Source organism: Cervus elaphus, chromosome 16, assembly GCF_910594005.1.
Source record: "Cervus elaphus chromosome 16, mCerEla1.1, whole genome shotgun sequence".
In the NCBI taxonomy this organism is placed as follows: domain Eukaryota; kingdom Metazoa; phylum Chordata; class Mammalia; order Artiodactyla; family Cervidae; genus Cervus; species Cervus elaphus.
Genome location: NC_057830.1, coordinates 33,926,286 through 33,944,837, shown reverse-complemented (window position 1 = coordinate 33,944,837; position 18,552 = coordinate 33,926,286). Strand labels below are relative to the sequence as shown.

The 18,552-nt window shown below is 38.5% G+C and overlaps 1 protein-coding gene across 2 annotated transcripts in view; it reads right to left on the bottom strand.

Annotated features, from left to right (window-relative positions):
- Positions 1-18,552, bottom strand: part of UBQLN1 (ubiquilin 1) — a 54,717-nt gene that overhangs the window by 12,343 nt on the left and 23,822 nt on the right. For both annotated transcript variants that reach the window (XM_043870681.1, XM_043870682.1), the window contains exons 2-6: positions 10,201-10,352; positions 8,982-9,097; positions 3,563-3,825; positions 2,817-2,975; positions 2,415-2,646 (exon numbers count right to left, since the gene is read on the bottom strand). In XM_043870681.1, the coding sequence (XP_043726616.1) occupies positions 2,415-2,646; positions 2,817-2,975; positions 3,563-3,825; positions 8,982-9,097; positions 10,201-10,352 (922 nt within the window). The remainder of the gene's footprint in view (positions 1-2,414; positions 2,647-2,816; positions 2,976-3,562; positions 3,826-8,981; positions 9,098-10,200; positions 10,353-18,552) is intronic.

The following is an 18,552-nucleotide window of genomic DNA, read 5'->3' as shown; positions in this document are numbered from 1 at the left end:
AGACCTCTAAAATGTGAATGAAGCATCTCTCTCAAAAGTTTATCGGTAAAAATCAAATAAGCATTTGATAAAATCAGAATAGGATAGTATTTTCCTTGTTTTAAATATGGTTTATTTGGATTTTTAGACTTAAACTTTGGATGTTTAGACATGACCTGTATGCAGGCCACGAAGCAACAGTTAGAGCTAGACAAAGGAGAACATCAAGGCGGTATACTGTCACCCTGCTTACTTAACCTATATGCAGAGTATATTATGCAAAATGCCAGGCTAGATGAAGCACAAGCTGGAATCAAGATTGCTGGGAGGAATATCAATAACCTCAGACACACAGATGACACCACCCTTATGGCAGAAAGTGAAGAAGAACTAAAGAGCCTCTTGATGAAAGTGAAAGAGGAGAGTGAAAAAGTTGGCTTAAAACTCAACATTCAGAAAACTAAGATCATGGCAACTGGTCCCAACACTTCATGGCATATAGATGGGGAAATAATGGAAACAGTGACAGACTTTATTTTGGGGAGCTCCAAAATCACTGCAGATGGTGATTGCAGCCATGAAATTAAAAGACACTTGCTCCTTGGAAGAAAAGCTATGACCAATCTAGACAGCATGTTAAAAAGCAGAGACATTACTTTGCCAACAAAGGTCCATCTAGTCAAAGCTATGGTTTTTCCAGCAGTCATGTATGGATGTGAGAATTGAAATATAAAGAAAGCTGAGTGCCAAAGAATTGATGCTTTTGAACTGTGGGGTGTTGGAGAAGACTCTTGAGAGTCCCTTGGACTGCAAGGAGATCCATCCAGTCCATCCTAAAGGAAATCAGTCCTGAATATTCATCGGAAGGACTGATGCCAAAGCTGAAACTCCAATACTTTGGCCACCTGATGCATAGAACTGACTCACTGGAAAAGACCCTGATGCTGGGAAAGATTGAAGGCAGGAGAAGGGGACAACAGAGGATAAGATGGCTGGATGGCATCACCGACTGGATGAGTTTGAACAGGCTTCAGGAACTAGTGATAGAGAGGGAAGCCTGGTGTACTGCAGTCCATGGGATCACAAAGAGTCGGACACAACTGAGTGACTGAACTAACCAAGGCTTATCACAGCAATCATTTTGCAATACAAATACTGTATCACTTCACTTTACACCTGATGCTAATATAATGTTTTATGTCAATAGTACCTCAATTTTTTTTAATGGCATTATTTAAATTTTTACAAAACTATTTTGTATTCTAGGGCTACCTAGTGGCTCATTTGGTAAAGAATCTGTCTACAATGCAGGGGACCCAGGTTTGATCCCTGGGTCGGGAAGATCCTCTGAGGAGGAAATGGCAACCCACTCCAGCACTCCTGCCTGGAGAATTCCATGAACAGAAGGGTCAGGCAAGTTACAGCTGATGGGATCACAAATAGCCAGACACGACTGTGTGACTTTCACTTTGTATTTTATACAAAAATCTCATTATACTCACTGTATTCTACAAAAGAATATATTCTTCTGTGCCCATTCTGATTATTGCCTCTCAGTAAAGAATTTTTTAAAATTCCTTATACTCAATAAGGAATACTTATATACTTATATAGGAATACTAAAATATTCCTATATTCTGTATCTCTTCTTTCCAGTTTCACTGCCAAAATACAGTGATCTTTTAAAATATACCCAATTACTCTCACCTGAGGGAAGTGGCCTCATGCTTTCATTTCTTCTCCTTTAAATGGTAAGTAATTAAGACTAAAATAATCATTCTAGCTACTGATTTTGGACCAAATGCTTAGCATGTAAAGATCTGAATAATTGAAAAGGATAGCCACTTATTGAATCTAATCTACAGAAAAATGACCGAAAGTAAATTCCTAACCTGCTCATACATCAGAATCTCTAGCATCTTTACACACACACACCTCAAACTCCACTATGGCAGATTCTGATCCACAGGTCTGAGGTTAAGGCTTAGAAAGCTGACTTTTAAAACAAAGCCAGCAGGTGCTCTGATTTGGCTAAGTTTAGCCCTGCTGGCAGGAGTGGATACCCACTGAGTCCTACAGAAGAACACAAAACTGCACTAAAGCCAAGGAAAACGTGCCCCACTGATTAAGCACACAGCTAACTGTGTTGCTCCTACACTTCAGCTTCCCTAAGCTGTTGAAAGGAGAAGACAATCCACTTCTCCCGAGCCATCTTATGAGAAGACAAAACCACAAAACTGCCTCTGGAAATCTTTGGTATACCTCTTGAACTACAATGCACACAAGTTAATACTAATCATTACATGTTTAAAGCATCCTTAAGAAAAAAAAAAAAAGCACAACATGAAACCAGTAGTTCACAGAAGCTGTTCCTCGCACACACACAGAGGCACACAGGGTGACAAGAGAAAAGGCGCCGGCTGGCACGAGCGTACCTCCTACTCCAGGTCCCAGATTTGGCGCAGAGCTCTGCCCAGCAGTCCCACTGGCAGCACCACCGCTGGTGCCCCCCACTGCGCTGGCGGTGCCACCGGAAGCGGATGAACTCTGAGAAGCCTGCGGGGCCCAGGGATTGGGTAATGGATCTCTATTTTCTGTACGGGAAGGCTGACTACCTTCACCTGACGACGTATTGCTCACTAACGAAGCAAATGGGTTACCACCAAACTGTAATGAAAGATAAAAAAATCATAAAGAGTAACTTTTTGTCTTAAATAACAGACACAGAAATCTTTGTTAATGAAAACTGTACTCTGCATACAAACACAACGCTCAATCACAGATCTATCTGTGTTGGAACAGGAGCCCTGCCCTGAAGCACAGCGCAGTGGTGTTACCTGCTCTTGGGCGGCGCTCAGCATGGGCTCCTGAATATCCGTGTACATGCGCCGCAAAGCGTTGTATCCCCCTGGGATGCTCTCCAGGTTGCTCAAGGCTCGGTCCTGGTTTCTCATCATTTCCTGCATCATTGCTGGATTCCTAGCAAGCTCCAAAGTCTAAGAAAAAGATTTCCAGAGGGAGGAAAAAGATGCTGAGATTAACTGTCATAGCTAATTCTCTAATTCTCTGAATTAACAATCTTCAATACTTAAATCAGAAAACTACTGTGAATTGGGGAGAATGGATATGTGCATATGTATGGCTGAGTCCTTCTGCTCTTCACCTGAAACTACCACAATACTGTAAATCGACTTTACTCCAAAATATTTTTGGTGTTAAAAAAAAATATTTTTTTAAAAAAAAGAAAATTATTGTGAATAGTTCCTGCTGAAAATCACCTCAAAAAGCAAGCTAACATTCAAATAACATCAAGAGAGAAACACTGTGCTCTGCGGGAATGTCCATCTCTTGAATTGGACTCTTTGTTCCTTAGATCTGCAAAACAACTATTTATTAAAAAAAACCTTTAAAATACAGCACAAAATTCAAAGTTCACATAGTTCAAATTAGTGCTTTGTTGTATTTTCCTGAACAAGGATTAGGGTTTATTTTTTTTAGCTTATGTATTTGGCAAGCTCTTTAAATACAGAAAATAAGAAAAATAAGTATATAATTTCTTAACTAAATGAAACTATTTACATACTTGTCTCATAATATCTGGATTATTTAGCATATGACTAATTTCTGGATTTCTCTGTATCAACTGTTGCATCTGTGGATTGGCCATAATTAACTGCCTCATCAGGTCAGGATTTGAAAGCATGCTCTGGACAAAGGGATTCTCCATGATCTGGACCATCATTTCAGGATTGGACATAAGTTGCCGCTGCATCTGGCTCTGTAATTCAGAGAAGTTGGTAGTATTCAAACCCAAGCTACTCAGACCTGCAAGTCCTCCAAGGCCACCTAAGAAGATAAAGGGAAAAAACACAAATGAAATTTTATCATTAATATGACTGTGCTAAAATATGAAGATGAAGCAAAAATATTAACTGAATCAATAGCCTATTAACAGAAAACCATTCAGCTTAAAGCAAAAATAGATTTCCTATTACTTTCTTAAGTATATGTCTAATTTCTGTAATTGAGACTAGTAATAAATGTGTTCACTCTGATATTTAAATAATAAAACCAAATAAACATGTATTTCCTAGGCACAGTATAATACAAAAACATTATTTGGTTGTTTGTTACATCTGGTTCCAGGCACAGAGCTCTTAAAACACTCACGATTTCCTGACAGAAGGGAATGTCTTTTGTTATCGGTAACAAGTCCCTTTAGATCATACCTCATTTATGTTAATGGTATTACTTAGGATGGGGCCCCCAGACAGCCTCAGAATGTGGTGGTCGCCAGAAAGATCATGTGATTTTTTGAGAGTTGGAATGTTCAGCCCATTCACCAATTTCCAGGGCTAGAAGAGGATCTAGAGATGAAATTCTGTGAAACTCTTGTGCAATGAGATTCACAAACTTCTGGATTGGTGAATACATTTACATCGTATGAGGGTGACATGCCCAGAGAGGGCACAGAAGCTCTGTACTCTTCCCCCACCCCCCCACACCCATACCTTGCCCTACGATTCTCCCCCTCTTCCACTTATCTATTTCTGAGGTCTATCCTTTACAAAAAACTGGTAAATTTAAGTGAAGTGTTTTCCTGAGTTCAGTGAGTCATCTGAGTAAGTCATCAAACCTGATAAGGGGTTGTGGGAACCCCCAATTTACAGCCTGTCAGTCAGAAGTACAGGTAGCCTGGGACTGGACTGGTACGTGAAGTAAGGGCAGTCACAGGGGACCAAGTCCTTTAACTTGTGGGATCTAACTCCAGGTATTAGTGTCAGAACTGAACTACTGGATACCCACCCAGGCAGTGTTGGAGAACTGGCTGGTATCAGAAAGAAAAAAAATCCCAGACTATGCCCACTAAAAGAAGAAATGAAAAATATACAGAAGACTATACTTCTAATAATCTCTTTCCAGAAGACTAGTGACTAGTTTAACAAGTAGAATTCACCAATGACTGGTTGGAACAGAGCTGCTGCCCATCATGGAAACAGATGTCTCTCTGAAAGTATTAAATCATGGAGAAACCTAACAGATTCAGGAGGGTGACTGTTTATTGTAAAACTTTGTATATAGCCAACCAAAAGCATTCATCTCTCACTTACTGAGAACTGTGTTATATGTTGGGTATAAGGTGACAAGAAAAGACAAGCATACCCTCAGAACTTAATCTGGTGGGAAAGCCAAAATAAATGCAGAATAAGTATTTCAACAGAGACTGTCACAGAATATCATGATAATATATTAATAGTACCTTAATATATTAATAGGTAATATATTAAAAGCAAAATGGCTACTTTTCCACAAAATGACATTTAATGAATTTGGAAAATGAGTAAGTGGGCAAGAAGTAGGGAGAGCTGGGAGGACAATTTAATACTAGGCACAACAGACATTAGCTACAAAAGCACAGATATAAATGCATTCTCAAAGATACTGATGCATTCTTAAACCACAAAAAATTCAGTATGACCAAAAGAGCAGACACCAGTGCTCACCAAACATCTCATGTGCAGTCTTCTTTTCTTTTGGCAGTTGAACAAACTGCCACGTGACTAGTTAAGGCCAAAGGACTGTAAGAAATGGTATGTGTCACTTCTGGCCCAAGTTTAGAATACAAGGTCCAGTTTAAAACACTTTAGCTCTATCTTCTGCCATATTCCAAATGGTGCAACTACAAGATAGTAGAATTGCATTAGTTTGAGTCCCCGAGGACTATGCAGATGCAGGCCTCACTGACCAGGGAAACACACGAAGCGTGAGCAAACGATTACATTTAGAATGGGTAAACAAGGCCCTAACGCACAGCAGGAGAAACTACATTAAACATCGTGAGGAAAACTATAATGCAAAAGGATATTCTTAAAGCGTATAATGTGTATAACTGAGTCACTCTGCTGCACAGCAGACAGTAAAATCAACTATACTTCAGTTAAAAAAAAAAAGTCATGAAGAAAAAGGCAACCCACTCCAGAATTCCTGCCTGGAGAATCCCCATGGACAAAGGAGCCTGGTGGGCTACAGTCCAAGGGGTCACAAAGAGTCAGATACGACTGAGCAACTAAGCAGACACGTTACCACAGGACAGCCTATCCTAACCAGTGTAACTTGTGCAAAACGTTAAATTAAAATGGAGAGGCTACATCACAAAATCTTGAAATATTTTAAATGCAAGACAGTCACTTAAGATATTTTTAATAACAGTGTGGAAATGACATAGAATAATAAACATTTTTAAAAGTTGAGGAGCTACATCAAGGCAGTAGCAACAGAACAGAATCATTACATGGGGTGGGAGAGAAAAGATTTTATGGACCAAGAGACTTGGCTGCAGAGGTAGTAGTCTGAGACAAGATGATGAATTTATTTGTTTTGTTCTTCTTTGTTTTCTAAGAAGGAACATACAGGCTAAAGTACTTAAGAGTAACATCAGGTAATATCAAAGAGAGCTGAATACAAGGCATGGAGTTCAGAATTGATGTGGGTTTAGGTAAAGATTCGAGAGTCAACAATTTACAGTTAGGATAATGTCAGTGGGGAAAACAGAATAAAAGAACAGAAGAAAGAAGGCAGAACTCGGCAGAACAATACTAATAAAAGGAATAGGAAGAAGAGACCCACAAATGAGAGAGAAAAAAACTAGTTAGAAAATTAACCAGGGAAAAAGCATATCAGGAATTAAAGAAAAAAAATTTCAAGGAAAGACTGGTAAGTATTAGAAGACAGCAATTTAGATTTTAAAACACTTTCTTTTGATCTAAGTGTCTAAAAATCTAAAAAAGTGTCCATTAAATTTGGCAAGCTAAGAGGTCAATGGTGACTATCAAGGAAAGTGATGGGGGCAAGAAATAGAGCACAGCAAACTTAAGTGAAAGAGAAATACAGACAGAAAACAGAATATATCTTTTCCAAAAATAGCTGAGAAAGAAAAAGAAAGGTGGTAGTGGGATTCTGTTGCTTTTAAACATGCTGCTGCTGCTAATTCGCTTCAGTCGTGTCTGACTCTGTGTGACCCCACAGACGGCAGCCCACCAGGCTCCCTGTCTCTGGGATTCTCCAGGCAACAACAACTGGAGTGGGTTGCCATTTCTTTCTCCAGTACATGAAAGTGAAACTTGAAAGTGAAGTTGCTCAGTCGTGTCCGACTCTTAGCAACCCCATGGACTGCAGCCTACCAGGCTCCTCCGTCCATTGGATTTTCCAGGCAAGAGTACTGAAGTGGGGTGCCTTTGCCTTCTCCGTTTAAACATAGGACAGACCTTAATGAAAACACACAGTGAAAAAAAAAAGCCAAATATACAGGGTAAACAGAATAACTGATGGAGAAAAGTAACTAAGATAGGAGGGGATGGGAATGAAATAAGCAGCAAAGGGACAAATTAACTAAAAGCTTCTATGGGCTTTAATTTCTTTGCCTATAAAATGAGAGAAGAGGGACTTCCCTAGTGGTCCAGTGGTTATAAAACTCCATGCTTCCAATGCAGGGAGCCCAGGTTCACTCCCTGGTCAGGGAACTAGATCCCACATGCCCCAACTAACAGTTTACATGCCATATCTAAGACCCAGCACAGCCAAATAAATAATATTTAAAAAAAAAATTGAGGGAGGAGATTTACCTCAATAATACACTAAATAATTTCATCCTGATCTTGCTAGATTAGTCATGTTAATCAATTTTCAATCTAAAACTCATCTGCCTCAACCAAAAGAGAAACATTTAGCCCAAGATGTGTTTAAATCAAACGTTAAAGAGAGAGAGAGAATGTGAATCAATGCCATGCCCTAAATGTTGTTTCCAACATAACTGGCACAGTAGAGCTATCAATAAATTACTAAAAAACTTTTCCTGGAAGTGAAAGAAAATATGAGCCTCGACACATGAAAACTGTATAAGGATTCATTACACAGCTTACGATGTCATTATTCACATTTGCTCTGTCAGGCTTTTGTTCCAAGCTCGTGTATACTATAAACTCACACTTATTATTGCAAAGTTTTTAACAGTGACACATGGTGAAATTCTGAGTGAAGAATTAATAGGTGAATTTTATGCAGATACTTTCTCTGAATATCCAAGTGATATACATGCTACTGTCTCAGAAGATGACAGTTCTTTAGAATACAGTTCTGATTCAGATGCTGTGAATATTAGACCAACAAAGAGAAAACTTTAGTGACTGATTCTGACACAGAAAGTGAAAATAAAACTCACGGTGCTGGAAAAGACTTCACAGGTGTGTCAGGTTTAACTACTAAATGCAATAAACTGCAAAGTATTAGTAAAATAACAGAACTAATTTTTGGCTAGCTGAAATAAAAATTGCTGGTCACAGGTGTTAGTTTCTGCCAAAAGTCCCCCGGCCAATAATGAGTTAAAATGTCATTTCAAGCTATTATACCTGTCATACAACTTAGGAACTGAAAGACGCACTAAGCCATTTATCTATCTAGTTCAACTTCTGTTAGCTTCAGATCACTCTATTCTCCAACTAAACCTTCCTAAGAACCTCAGTGTAAAAACTAATATAAGAAAAGTAGTTTTAGCTGATGCAGAAGATCCTTAACCACCGGGCTTGCACTCAGGCCTTTCTGTGTGAGTTTAGGACATTTAGAAAATCACTAATGCAATCTAAGCCTTTCATTTTACAAAGGAGAAGATTGTGTTCAAGGGGTTAGCTTATGATCAACAACTAGCTAATCTTTTCCAGAGTCAATTATGTGGTGGTCAAATCGGGTACACATACAGTACATCTCTTTCATTATTAAAAAGAAATGTGCCACTTACTGATCACTTATTACATATAAATGTAACCTAAGAAAGCACATCTGTATCCCCAAATATCCCCTTAATAACTACAATTATAGAAATAAGCTAAAGAAGTTTTTGTCATTGATAAAGTGACTTAATGTTTAACTGTCATCTTATTTAAAACTATCCTGGGAAAAAGGAAATTTGTTTATTTTTATCCTTACGAAAAATGACTAAAGATATTTACCTAAACCAAAAGGGGTGCTAGTGGCAGAACCAGATGTGGAGTTACTACTAGGAGCCGATGATGTAGTAGCACTGGTTCCACTGGCATTCGTTTGTTGAGTTGAATGATCCTGAGGCCTAGGAAATATAATTTACACCATAATATAAACATTGGAGCGAATTATTTTCAAAAGGAGCTCTGAAATTCCAATAGGTACAAATAAAGTTTTTAAACCAACTCAAATTATCGTTAAGTAAATATGCTGAGATAATTAAGCACAAGGAACATGAACATATAGCAAAATCCTATGAAATCCAAACTATACTTCAACTGCCCCTCAAGTACTTGTCATAAATATTTCATAACATTCATAAACATAAAAAATGTCATAAACATTTCAATTATACTGACTGACTGTGTAAGAGAGGGAGATAGATCACCTCACAGAAAAGAATTAATGACTGATCACAATCACAAAGTCTGACTATATAAGCAATTTTTAACCTATCTCCTAAGTTCTTAAGGACTGGGGAGCAGTTTTACTCAGAACGAAAAATGTTGAAAGTAAAAAAAGAGACTTGACCAAAGAATGCTGCAAAATCAATACAAATAATAACTAATTACTACTTAATATTAAAAAAAAATGAGAGTTTACTAGAAACCCTTTCCATCTGATACCAGTTAAGAGTTCTGAATCTCACTTAATCTGAATGATGATAAAATACCATATCCAAATAAGTCTAAGGAAGCTCTAGGAGCTCTTTCACTAAGTAGAAAATAGTTCTAAATGAAAAGAAAATATACCAATTTAATGGGTGATATTTTTTCTTATTGGTACACAAATAAAAGTATCTCTTAAGAACTGAATAGTGCCTTGGATTTAATGAAATATGGTTACTAATTTGTGGTTTGCAAAGAAAATGAGTCACACTTCTAATCTTTGTCCAAAAATCTGAGACAAAAAAACACAGCTCGAAACATTAATTTGCTTGTTCTGTAAATCAAGTAATATAATGATGATGATGAACATTCTAAAATATCAAATGTGTAAGCATTAGCATTACTGAATCATATTGGCTTTCTTTAAAACATCTGGTTATCAACAGCAGCAAATAAATCAATTTTAATCTACTTACACATTAATGACAGCAAATCATTTAAAGCCAAGACTGGTTACTTTTAAAAGGGAAATATAAACATTTATTCATGGTGTACAGCTAAAATGTTTCTAAAAACTTACCTGTTTTGTGTTTTGATGACAAGGTGAACAGTAAGTCCATCGTGAATTCCATGCTGACTCAAAGTATCTTGATCTTTTAAAATTTTTCCAGCAAATATCAACACAAGTTGGTCGGTATGTGATTTGAAACGTTTAGAGATTTCCTCCTTGAACTAAGTAAGAACAAAATAAATATATATTATAGATGTTTACATAGCATCATCTAGTCTAGTTTCTAGAAGTACTTCAAAAAGCCCCCAATACAGATACTACAGTAACTCAAACAATATGAAGACATATCCTTTCCGTGTCCGTTATCTTGATCTTAGTGGGAAATGAGTATTACCATTTCACTCATCTCTAATGCAAACGTTTTATTACAGATGCATAAATCCTATATTCAAGGCTTAATAATCCACTTCTTTGTCATAGCCCTGTTCAATTTTACATCAATGGTACTAAATGTAGTTCAAGTTACACATAGCTCTTACCAAGTTTACAATATTCCTTTCTTCAGATTTCCATCTCAAATTCTGCTCCTTTCTAGTTCAATATAGAGAAAGCCAACCTCTTATTATTGGCCTGATTATTGGCCTACTATACTGACTTTATGCCCCACCTCTTTCATTCAACATCTATTAATAAGCAGTATCATGCAGATACAGGCTTGCCCTGTAGCTCAGTGGTAAAAAGTACACCTGCCAATGCAGGAGATGTGGGTTCGAGTCGTGGTCCGCAAAGATCCCCTGGAGAAGAAAATGGCAACCCACTCCAGTATTCTTGCTGGGAAATCGCATCGACAGAGGAGCCTGGCAGGCTACAATCAACAGGGCCACAGAGTCAGACACGACTGAGCAACTGAACACAAGAACACACACATCATGCAGAAACAGAAAGTAAAAATTCCTCCCTGAAGGCGAGCAGTCAAGTAAACCACAAAGTACAGAGGAAGTACAAAGGATAGAGAAAGTTTTCGTAAAATATAATTAGGAAGAAGCCAAGAAAACCTCAAGAAAGGCTTCCCAGGGAGGAGAGTAAAATGCAGAAACATACAACAGAAGACTGTGTCATACTATTGGACTACCCAAAAAGTTCATTTGAGTTTTTCCATAGTATCTTGCAGAAAAGCCAGAAAAAACTTTCTGGCCAAACCAAGATAAGAAAAGTTTACTTACTCTATGCTAGATAAGTTTCTCACACTTTCACTAAAATCACCTGTACACTTAGGTTTTACTCCACTGTTGAAGTCAAAAAATCTCAGGGTGGGTAAAGAAATTCAAAGAATCCCATCATACCACAATGCCCTCCAGAAATGGGTCTCAAGAGACAATTAACATTATCATCAAGGCAATGTTTTGGAAATATAGGGGTTATTCTGGTTGTCACAGTAAGTAGAAAGACACATTAAATAATATCTAACATTTTCTTACAGGAGTAGGAGGGGAGATGTAGAGGAATACAAACATAAAGCAAGATAGATCATATGTCAATCACGGTCAAAGAGAGGTGAACAAAAATTCATCACATCCTACCTTTGTGTATAAATGAAATTTTCCATAACCAAGTTACAACACTCAATGTAACTTTTATTTAAAAATCATAAATACAATGTGAAATTATACTACAGTAAATATTTCAGACCTTTATCATCTGAACTTTCCTTCCTTTGAAAATATATGATATATAACTCTTTTATATAAGATAAGCAATTTTCAACTAGAAAAATCTTTGCTAACGCACCAGTAGCACAATATTCTATATAAAAAGATTAAGTCCAATCATGAATTAACTGTCCTCATATTATTAAGCATTTCATTTCTCTCTTTGGCCGCTGTTAGAAATAATAATAAGGGAATGTGCATAACATAATTTCATAAGAATGGAATGAGAACGGATGTGAAACTCAAGCACCAGGTACAGAAGGTGGTTTAATGAACAGCAGCTACAAAAAGGCCAGCTCTTTAAACCTCAGTAACTGAAGATGACTCTTAATCCTATTTCAGATACAGAAACAGATGGGTTCAATATGCTCCTCTCACAGTGACACAGCTAATCAACTGACTGGTTAAGCCTGAAACTGGAGCCCCTGGTGGCTCAGTAGAGAGTCTGCCTGCAGTGAGGAGACCGGGGTTCAATCCCTGTGTTGGGAAGATCCCCTGGAGAAGGAAATGGCACGCCACTCCAGTATTCTTGCCTGGAGAATCCCATGGATGGAGGAGCCTAGCAGGCTATAGTCCATGGGGTCGCAAAGAGTCGGACACGACTGAGCAACTTCACTTTCACTTTTCTTTTTCAAGCTTGAAATCTAGGTCTGACTTTAAGAACCAATCTACTCAGATTAAAAGCAAAGGAGAAAAGGAAAGATATACACATTTGAATGCAGAGTTTCAAAGAATAGCAAGGAGAGATGAGAAAGCCTTCCTCAGCGATGAATGCAAAACAGAGGAAAACAATAGAATGGGAAAGACTAGAGATCTCTTCAAGAAAGTTAGATACCAAGGGAATATTTTATGCAAAGATGGGCTCAAGAAAGGACAGAAATGATGTGGACTTAACAGACGCAGAAGATATTAAAAAGAGGTGGCAAGAACCCACAGAAGAACTGTACAAAAAAGATCTTCACGACCCAGATAATCACGATGGTGTGATCACTCACCTAGAGCCAGACATCGTGGAATGTGAAGTCAAGTGGGCCTTAGGAATCATCACTACGAACAAAGCTAGTAGAGGTGATGGAATTCCAGTTGAGTTATTTCAAATCCTGAAAGATGATACTGTGAAAGTGCTGCACTCAATATGCCAGCAAATTTGGAAAACTCAGCAGTGGCCACAGGACTGGAAAAGGTCCGTATTCACTCCAATCCCAAAGAAAGGCAATGCCAAAGAATGCTCAAACTACCACACAATTGCACTAATCTCACACACTAGTAAAGTAATGCTCAAAATTCTCCAAGCCAGGCTTCAGCAATACAAGACCTGTGAACTTCCAGATGTTCAAGCTGGTTTTAGAAAAGGCAGAGGAACCAGAGATCAAATTGCCAACATCGAAAAAGAACAGAGTTCCAGAAAAACATCTATTTCGGCTTTATTGACTATGCCAAAGTCTTTGACTGTGTGGATCACAATAAACTGTGGAAAATTCTGAAAGAGATGGGAGTACCAGACCACCTGACCTGTCTCTTGAGAAACCTGTATGCAGGTCAGGAAGCAACAGTTAGAACTGGACATGGAACAACAGACTGGTTCCAAATCAGGAAAGGAGTACGTCAAGGCTGTATATTGTCACCCTGCTTATTTAACTTACATGCAGAGTACATCATGAGAAACACTGGGCTGGAAGAAGTACAAGCTGGAATCAAGAGTGCCGGGAGAAATTTGCCAGGAGAAATTATCAATAACCTCAGATAGGCAGATGACACCACCCTTATGGCAGAAAGTGAAGAAAAACTAAAGAGCCTCTTGATGAAAGTGAAAGAGGATAGTGAAAAAGTTGGCTTAAAGCTCAACATTCAGAAAACTAAGATCATGGCATCTGGTCCCATCACTTCATGGCAAATAGATGGGGAAACAGTGGAAACAGTGGCTGACTTTATTTTTCTGGGCTCCAAAATCACTGCAGATGGTGATTGCAGCCATGAAATTAAAAGATGCTTATTCCTTGGAAGGAAAGTTATGACCAACCTAGATAGCATATTAAAAAGCAGAGACATTACTTTGCCAACAAAGGTCCGTCTAGTCAAGGCTATGGTTTTATCCAGTAGTCATGTATGGATGTGAGAGTTGGACTGTGAAGAAAGCTGAGTGCCAAAAAATTGATGCTTTTGAACTGTGGTGTTGGAGAAGACTCTTGAGAGTCCCTTGGACTGCAGGGAGATCCAACCAGTCCATCCTAAAGGAGATCAGTCCTGGGTGTTCATTGAAAGGAGTGATGTTGAAGCTGAAACTCTTAATACTTTGGCCACCTGATGCGAAGAGCTGACTCATTTGAAAAGATCCTGATGCTGGGAGGGATTGGGGGCAGGAGGAGAAGGGGACGACAGAGGATGAAACCGTTGGATGGCATCACCGACTCAATGGACTTGGGTTTGGGTGGACTCCAGGAGTTGGTAATGGATAGGGAGGCCTGGTGTGCTGCGGTTCATGGGGTTGCAAAGAGTTGGACACAACTGAGCAACTGAACTGAACTGAACTCAGATTAAATATACCCTGTGCTAAGTCACTTCAGTCACCCATTTTTGGCATACAATGGCTTTTTAGTATATTCACAGATTTCATTCAACCATCACCATGGTCAATTTTGACATTTTCATGTTCTCAAAAAGAAACCAGTACCTTTTAGTTATGACCTCCCTATCCCCCCATCACTCCAAACCGTAAGAAACCAGTAATCGGGGAGCTCCCTGGCAGTCCAGTGGTTATCACTTGGCAATTTCACTTAACATGTATGAAAGGTGCATTCATGTTGTGGTATGTATCAATAGTTCATCCCTTTTTATGGCCAAACCTTCTATTGTATGAATATACAACATTTTGTTTATCCATCAATTGATGGGCACTTGGGCTGTTTCCACCTTTTGGCTATTATGAATAATGTTGCTATAAACTGAGTGGGGAAGATCCCCTGGAGAAGGAAAACAGCAATACACTCCAATATTCTTGCCTGGGAAATCTCATGGACAGAAGAGGCTGGCAGGATACAGTCCATGGGGTCTTGAAAGAGTGAGACATGACGTAGCAACTAAACAACAAGTGTTTATGTACAAGTTTTTCTGTGGACATATGATTGCATTTCTCTTGGGTACATACTCAAATGCATAATTAAATGACTCTTAATTCTTAATCACTTGAGGAACCACCAGAGTGTTATCCTAAGTATTTAATGGCTATTACTATTGTACAATCCTACCAGCAGTGTATAAGGTTCTAATCTCTCCACACCATCACCAATATTTATTACCTAATTTGTTTTTAATAGCCATCCTAGTAGATATGCTGTAGTTTTCATTTCCATCCCCCTGACAACTAATGACATTGAGCATCTTTTCGTGTGCTTCTATTTATATCTTTGGAGAACTTTATTCACAGCCTTTGCCCAGTTTTTAATTGGGTTATTTGCCTTCCTATTACTGAGCTATAAAAATTCTTTATATATTCTAGATATGTCTGTTAATCAGAATACGATCTGGAGGAAGAAACATTTTAAGGCAGAAACTCATAAAATAGAAGAAATTGGGACCTTTTGGTTTTAACCAGAACAAAGTTTTGATCCTAAACATCCAATGGCACCCAGGAGAACTGAATCCTCAACTGGTAATACAGAAAACCAAGCTAATACAATCCCCCCCCGCCCCACAATCTACAGAATTCCTAGAAGACTCACTATGGTACCACCAGGGGCTGAGAACAGGGTATAAGGTGACAGATGCTGAAGGACTAAAATAGGGGATTTAAAAATCAAAGCAGATACATCTTCACTGCATGCTAAGCAAGCAATCGTCCCTCCCCAAACCCAACAAAAAGGAGGGAGAATTTTCTTTCCTCTGGAAGGGGAACAGGGTCTCTGGACTAAAGAACATACTAGGCACACGGAGAACAGAAGCACGACACTAAAAGAAGAAGATTAAGTCAACAGAGACATACAAGATGCTCAGCCTTTCCCCATTCCCCTCACAGCTATCAAACGGAATGCTGGCGTCTGGACTTTCAACATCCAAGCATAAGGATAATAATACACAATGTCTCCAAGGAAAATCTAACTAGGCTAAAATAAAAGAACTTAGAGATAAAGACTTAAGGGTTTTCACTAGATAGTTATCCAAGGCAGTGGTTCCTGAAGTGAGTGGAGGCCTCTATCTGCCCTGGGGAGCATCTGGCAATATTTGAGGACATTTATCGTTGTCACAACATGGATTAAGTAGCACTAGTGGGTAGAGACGGAAGATGCTAAATAACCTATAACACACAGTTCAGCCTCAACAACAAAGGATTTTAAAACCCCAAATGTCAACAATAACGAGGTTGAGAAACTGTTCCAGAGCTGTACTTCTCAAAATGCTGTCCCCCAGATGAGCAACTTTCACCATTACCAGGTTAATTTGATAGAAATGCAAATTCTCAGTTCAGTTCAGTCACTCAGTCGTGTCCAACTCTTTGCAACCCCATGAATCGTAGCACGCCAGGCCTCCCTGTCCATCACCGACTCCCGGAGTTTACTTAAACTCATGTCCATCGAGCTGGTGATGCCATCCAGCCATCTCATCCTGTCGTCCCCTTCTCCTCCTACCTCCAATCCCTCCCAGCATCAGGGTCTTTTCCAATGAGTCAACTCTTCACGTCAGGTGGACAAAGTATTGGAGTTTCAGCTTCAACATCAGTCCTTCCAGTGAACACCCAGGACTGATCTCCTTTAGGATGGACTGGTTGGATCTCCTTGCAGTCCAAGGGCCTCTCAAGAGTCTTTTCCAACACCACAATTCAAAAGCATCAATTCTTTGGTGCTCAGCTTTCTTCACAGTCCAACTCTCACATCCATACATGACCACTGGAAAAACAATAGCCTTGACTAGACGGACCTTTGTGGGCAAATTCTCAGGACCCAGTCAAATCAGAAACTCTGGGGATGAGGCCCAGCAAGCTATGGTTTTTTGTTTTTGTTTTTGTTTTTTTTTTAATCTATGGTTTAACAAACTTCCCAGGTGATTGGATGGTTCTGATGGACAGTGCTCTAATAAATTTCCCCCAAATCTGCAGGTGATTAATGAACATAGTAAGTGACATTAAAAGGAAACAGTCACTAAACTCAACAAAAAAGGTGTCCTTAACAAATAACTTGCTAACAGGAAAAAGCAGAGAGGAACCTATAGAAGAAAATGAAACTTTTAAGTAAACATGGGACACTCAACCAAGATAAAATCATCAACTGGGTCTTAAAACAAACCTTGGAAATGTTAATAATTGTAAGTTTGAAACCATGTTAAGTATACTCTCTGACACTAATGGAGTAACAGTAGAAATCGGTAACAGAGAGATACCTGAAACTTTTCCAAAGTAAACAAAACACTTCCAAATAAGTCATGGGTCAAAAAGAAAGTCTTAAAGAACAATTAAAAAATATTTTCAACTGAACAAAAATGAAGCTACAATGTGAAAATTTGTAAGATACAGCTACAGCAATACCTAGAAAAATTTACACTGTTAAAGACATAAATTTAAGAAAGGTCACAAATCAGCAGCCTACAGTTTCAACCTTTAGAAAACAGAAAAACAAATGAACCCCCCCCCAAAAAGAGCAGAAATCAAAAACAGAAAAATAAGAAAAACATCTCTCAAAGTATCAGTAAAATTGATTAGAATCTAGATACAAAGGCCAAAAAAAAGCCAGAAGATATAAATTAGCAATATCAGGAACAAGAAAAGAAAATGACTACAGACCTCACAATTAAAAGGATAATAAGGAAAATTCCTTATTCCTTATTGTTGTTGTTTAGCTGCTAAATCGTGTCCAACTCTCTTGCGATCCCATGAACCATTTCCTTCTCCGAGGGATCTTCCCGATCCAGGGATGGAACCCAAGTCTCCTGCATAGGCAGGCAGATTCTTTACGACTGAGCCACAGAAAAGCTCAAGAAAAACTCTGCATGCAAGGTGTTTGGTAACGTGGATGAAATGGACCGATATCTTGAAAGATTCAAGCTACCAGAATTCACACACTCTCTTCTGAAAATAGAAAAGGAAACACTTTCAATTAATTTCATGAGGGCAATATTATTACCCTGATACCAAAACTAGAAAAGAAAAACTACAGACCAATATCCCTCATGAACACAGACAGAAATGCTCCATAAAATACCAAGTTAAATCCAGTAATATAGAACAGAAGAATAATTCTTAATGACCAAGTGAGGTTTACCCTAGAAATTTCAACATTTGAAAAACCAATATAATTCACCATATTGACAAAAGGAAAAGAAAATCCACACCATCTTATCAATCAATAACAAAAAAGCATTAGAAAGCATTCATTTCTAAGAAAATTTCCAGGAAATCAGGAATAAAAGGAAACTACTTAGACCTGATAAAGTACATCTACAAAATATCTACTGTTTGGAGTAATAATGGTGACCAATTGAATGTTTTCCCTCTAAGACCAGTAACAAAGCAAGGATGTCTGCTCTCCAAATACTATTTGATTCCACTTATACAAGATACCTAGAACAGACAAATTAACAGAGTCAGAAAATACACTGCTAGATACCAGGGGCCGGGAAGCGGGGAGGGGCAATGGGGAGTCAGAGCTTAATGGGGACAGAGCTTCAGCTTAGGAAGGTGAAACATTGGGGAGAGGGATAATGGTGACAGTTGTGCAACAGTGTG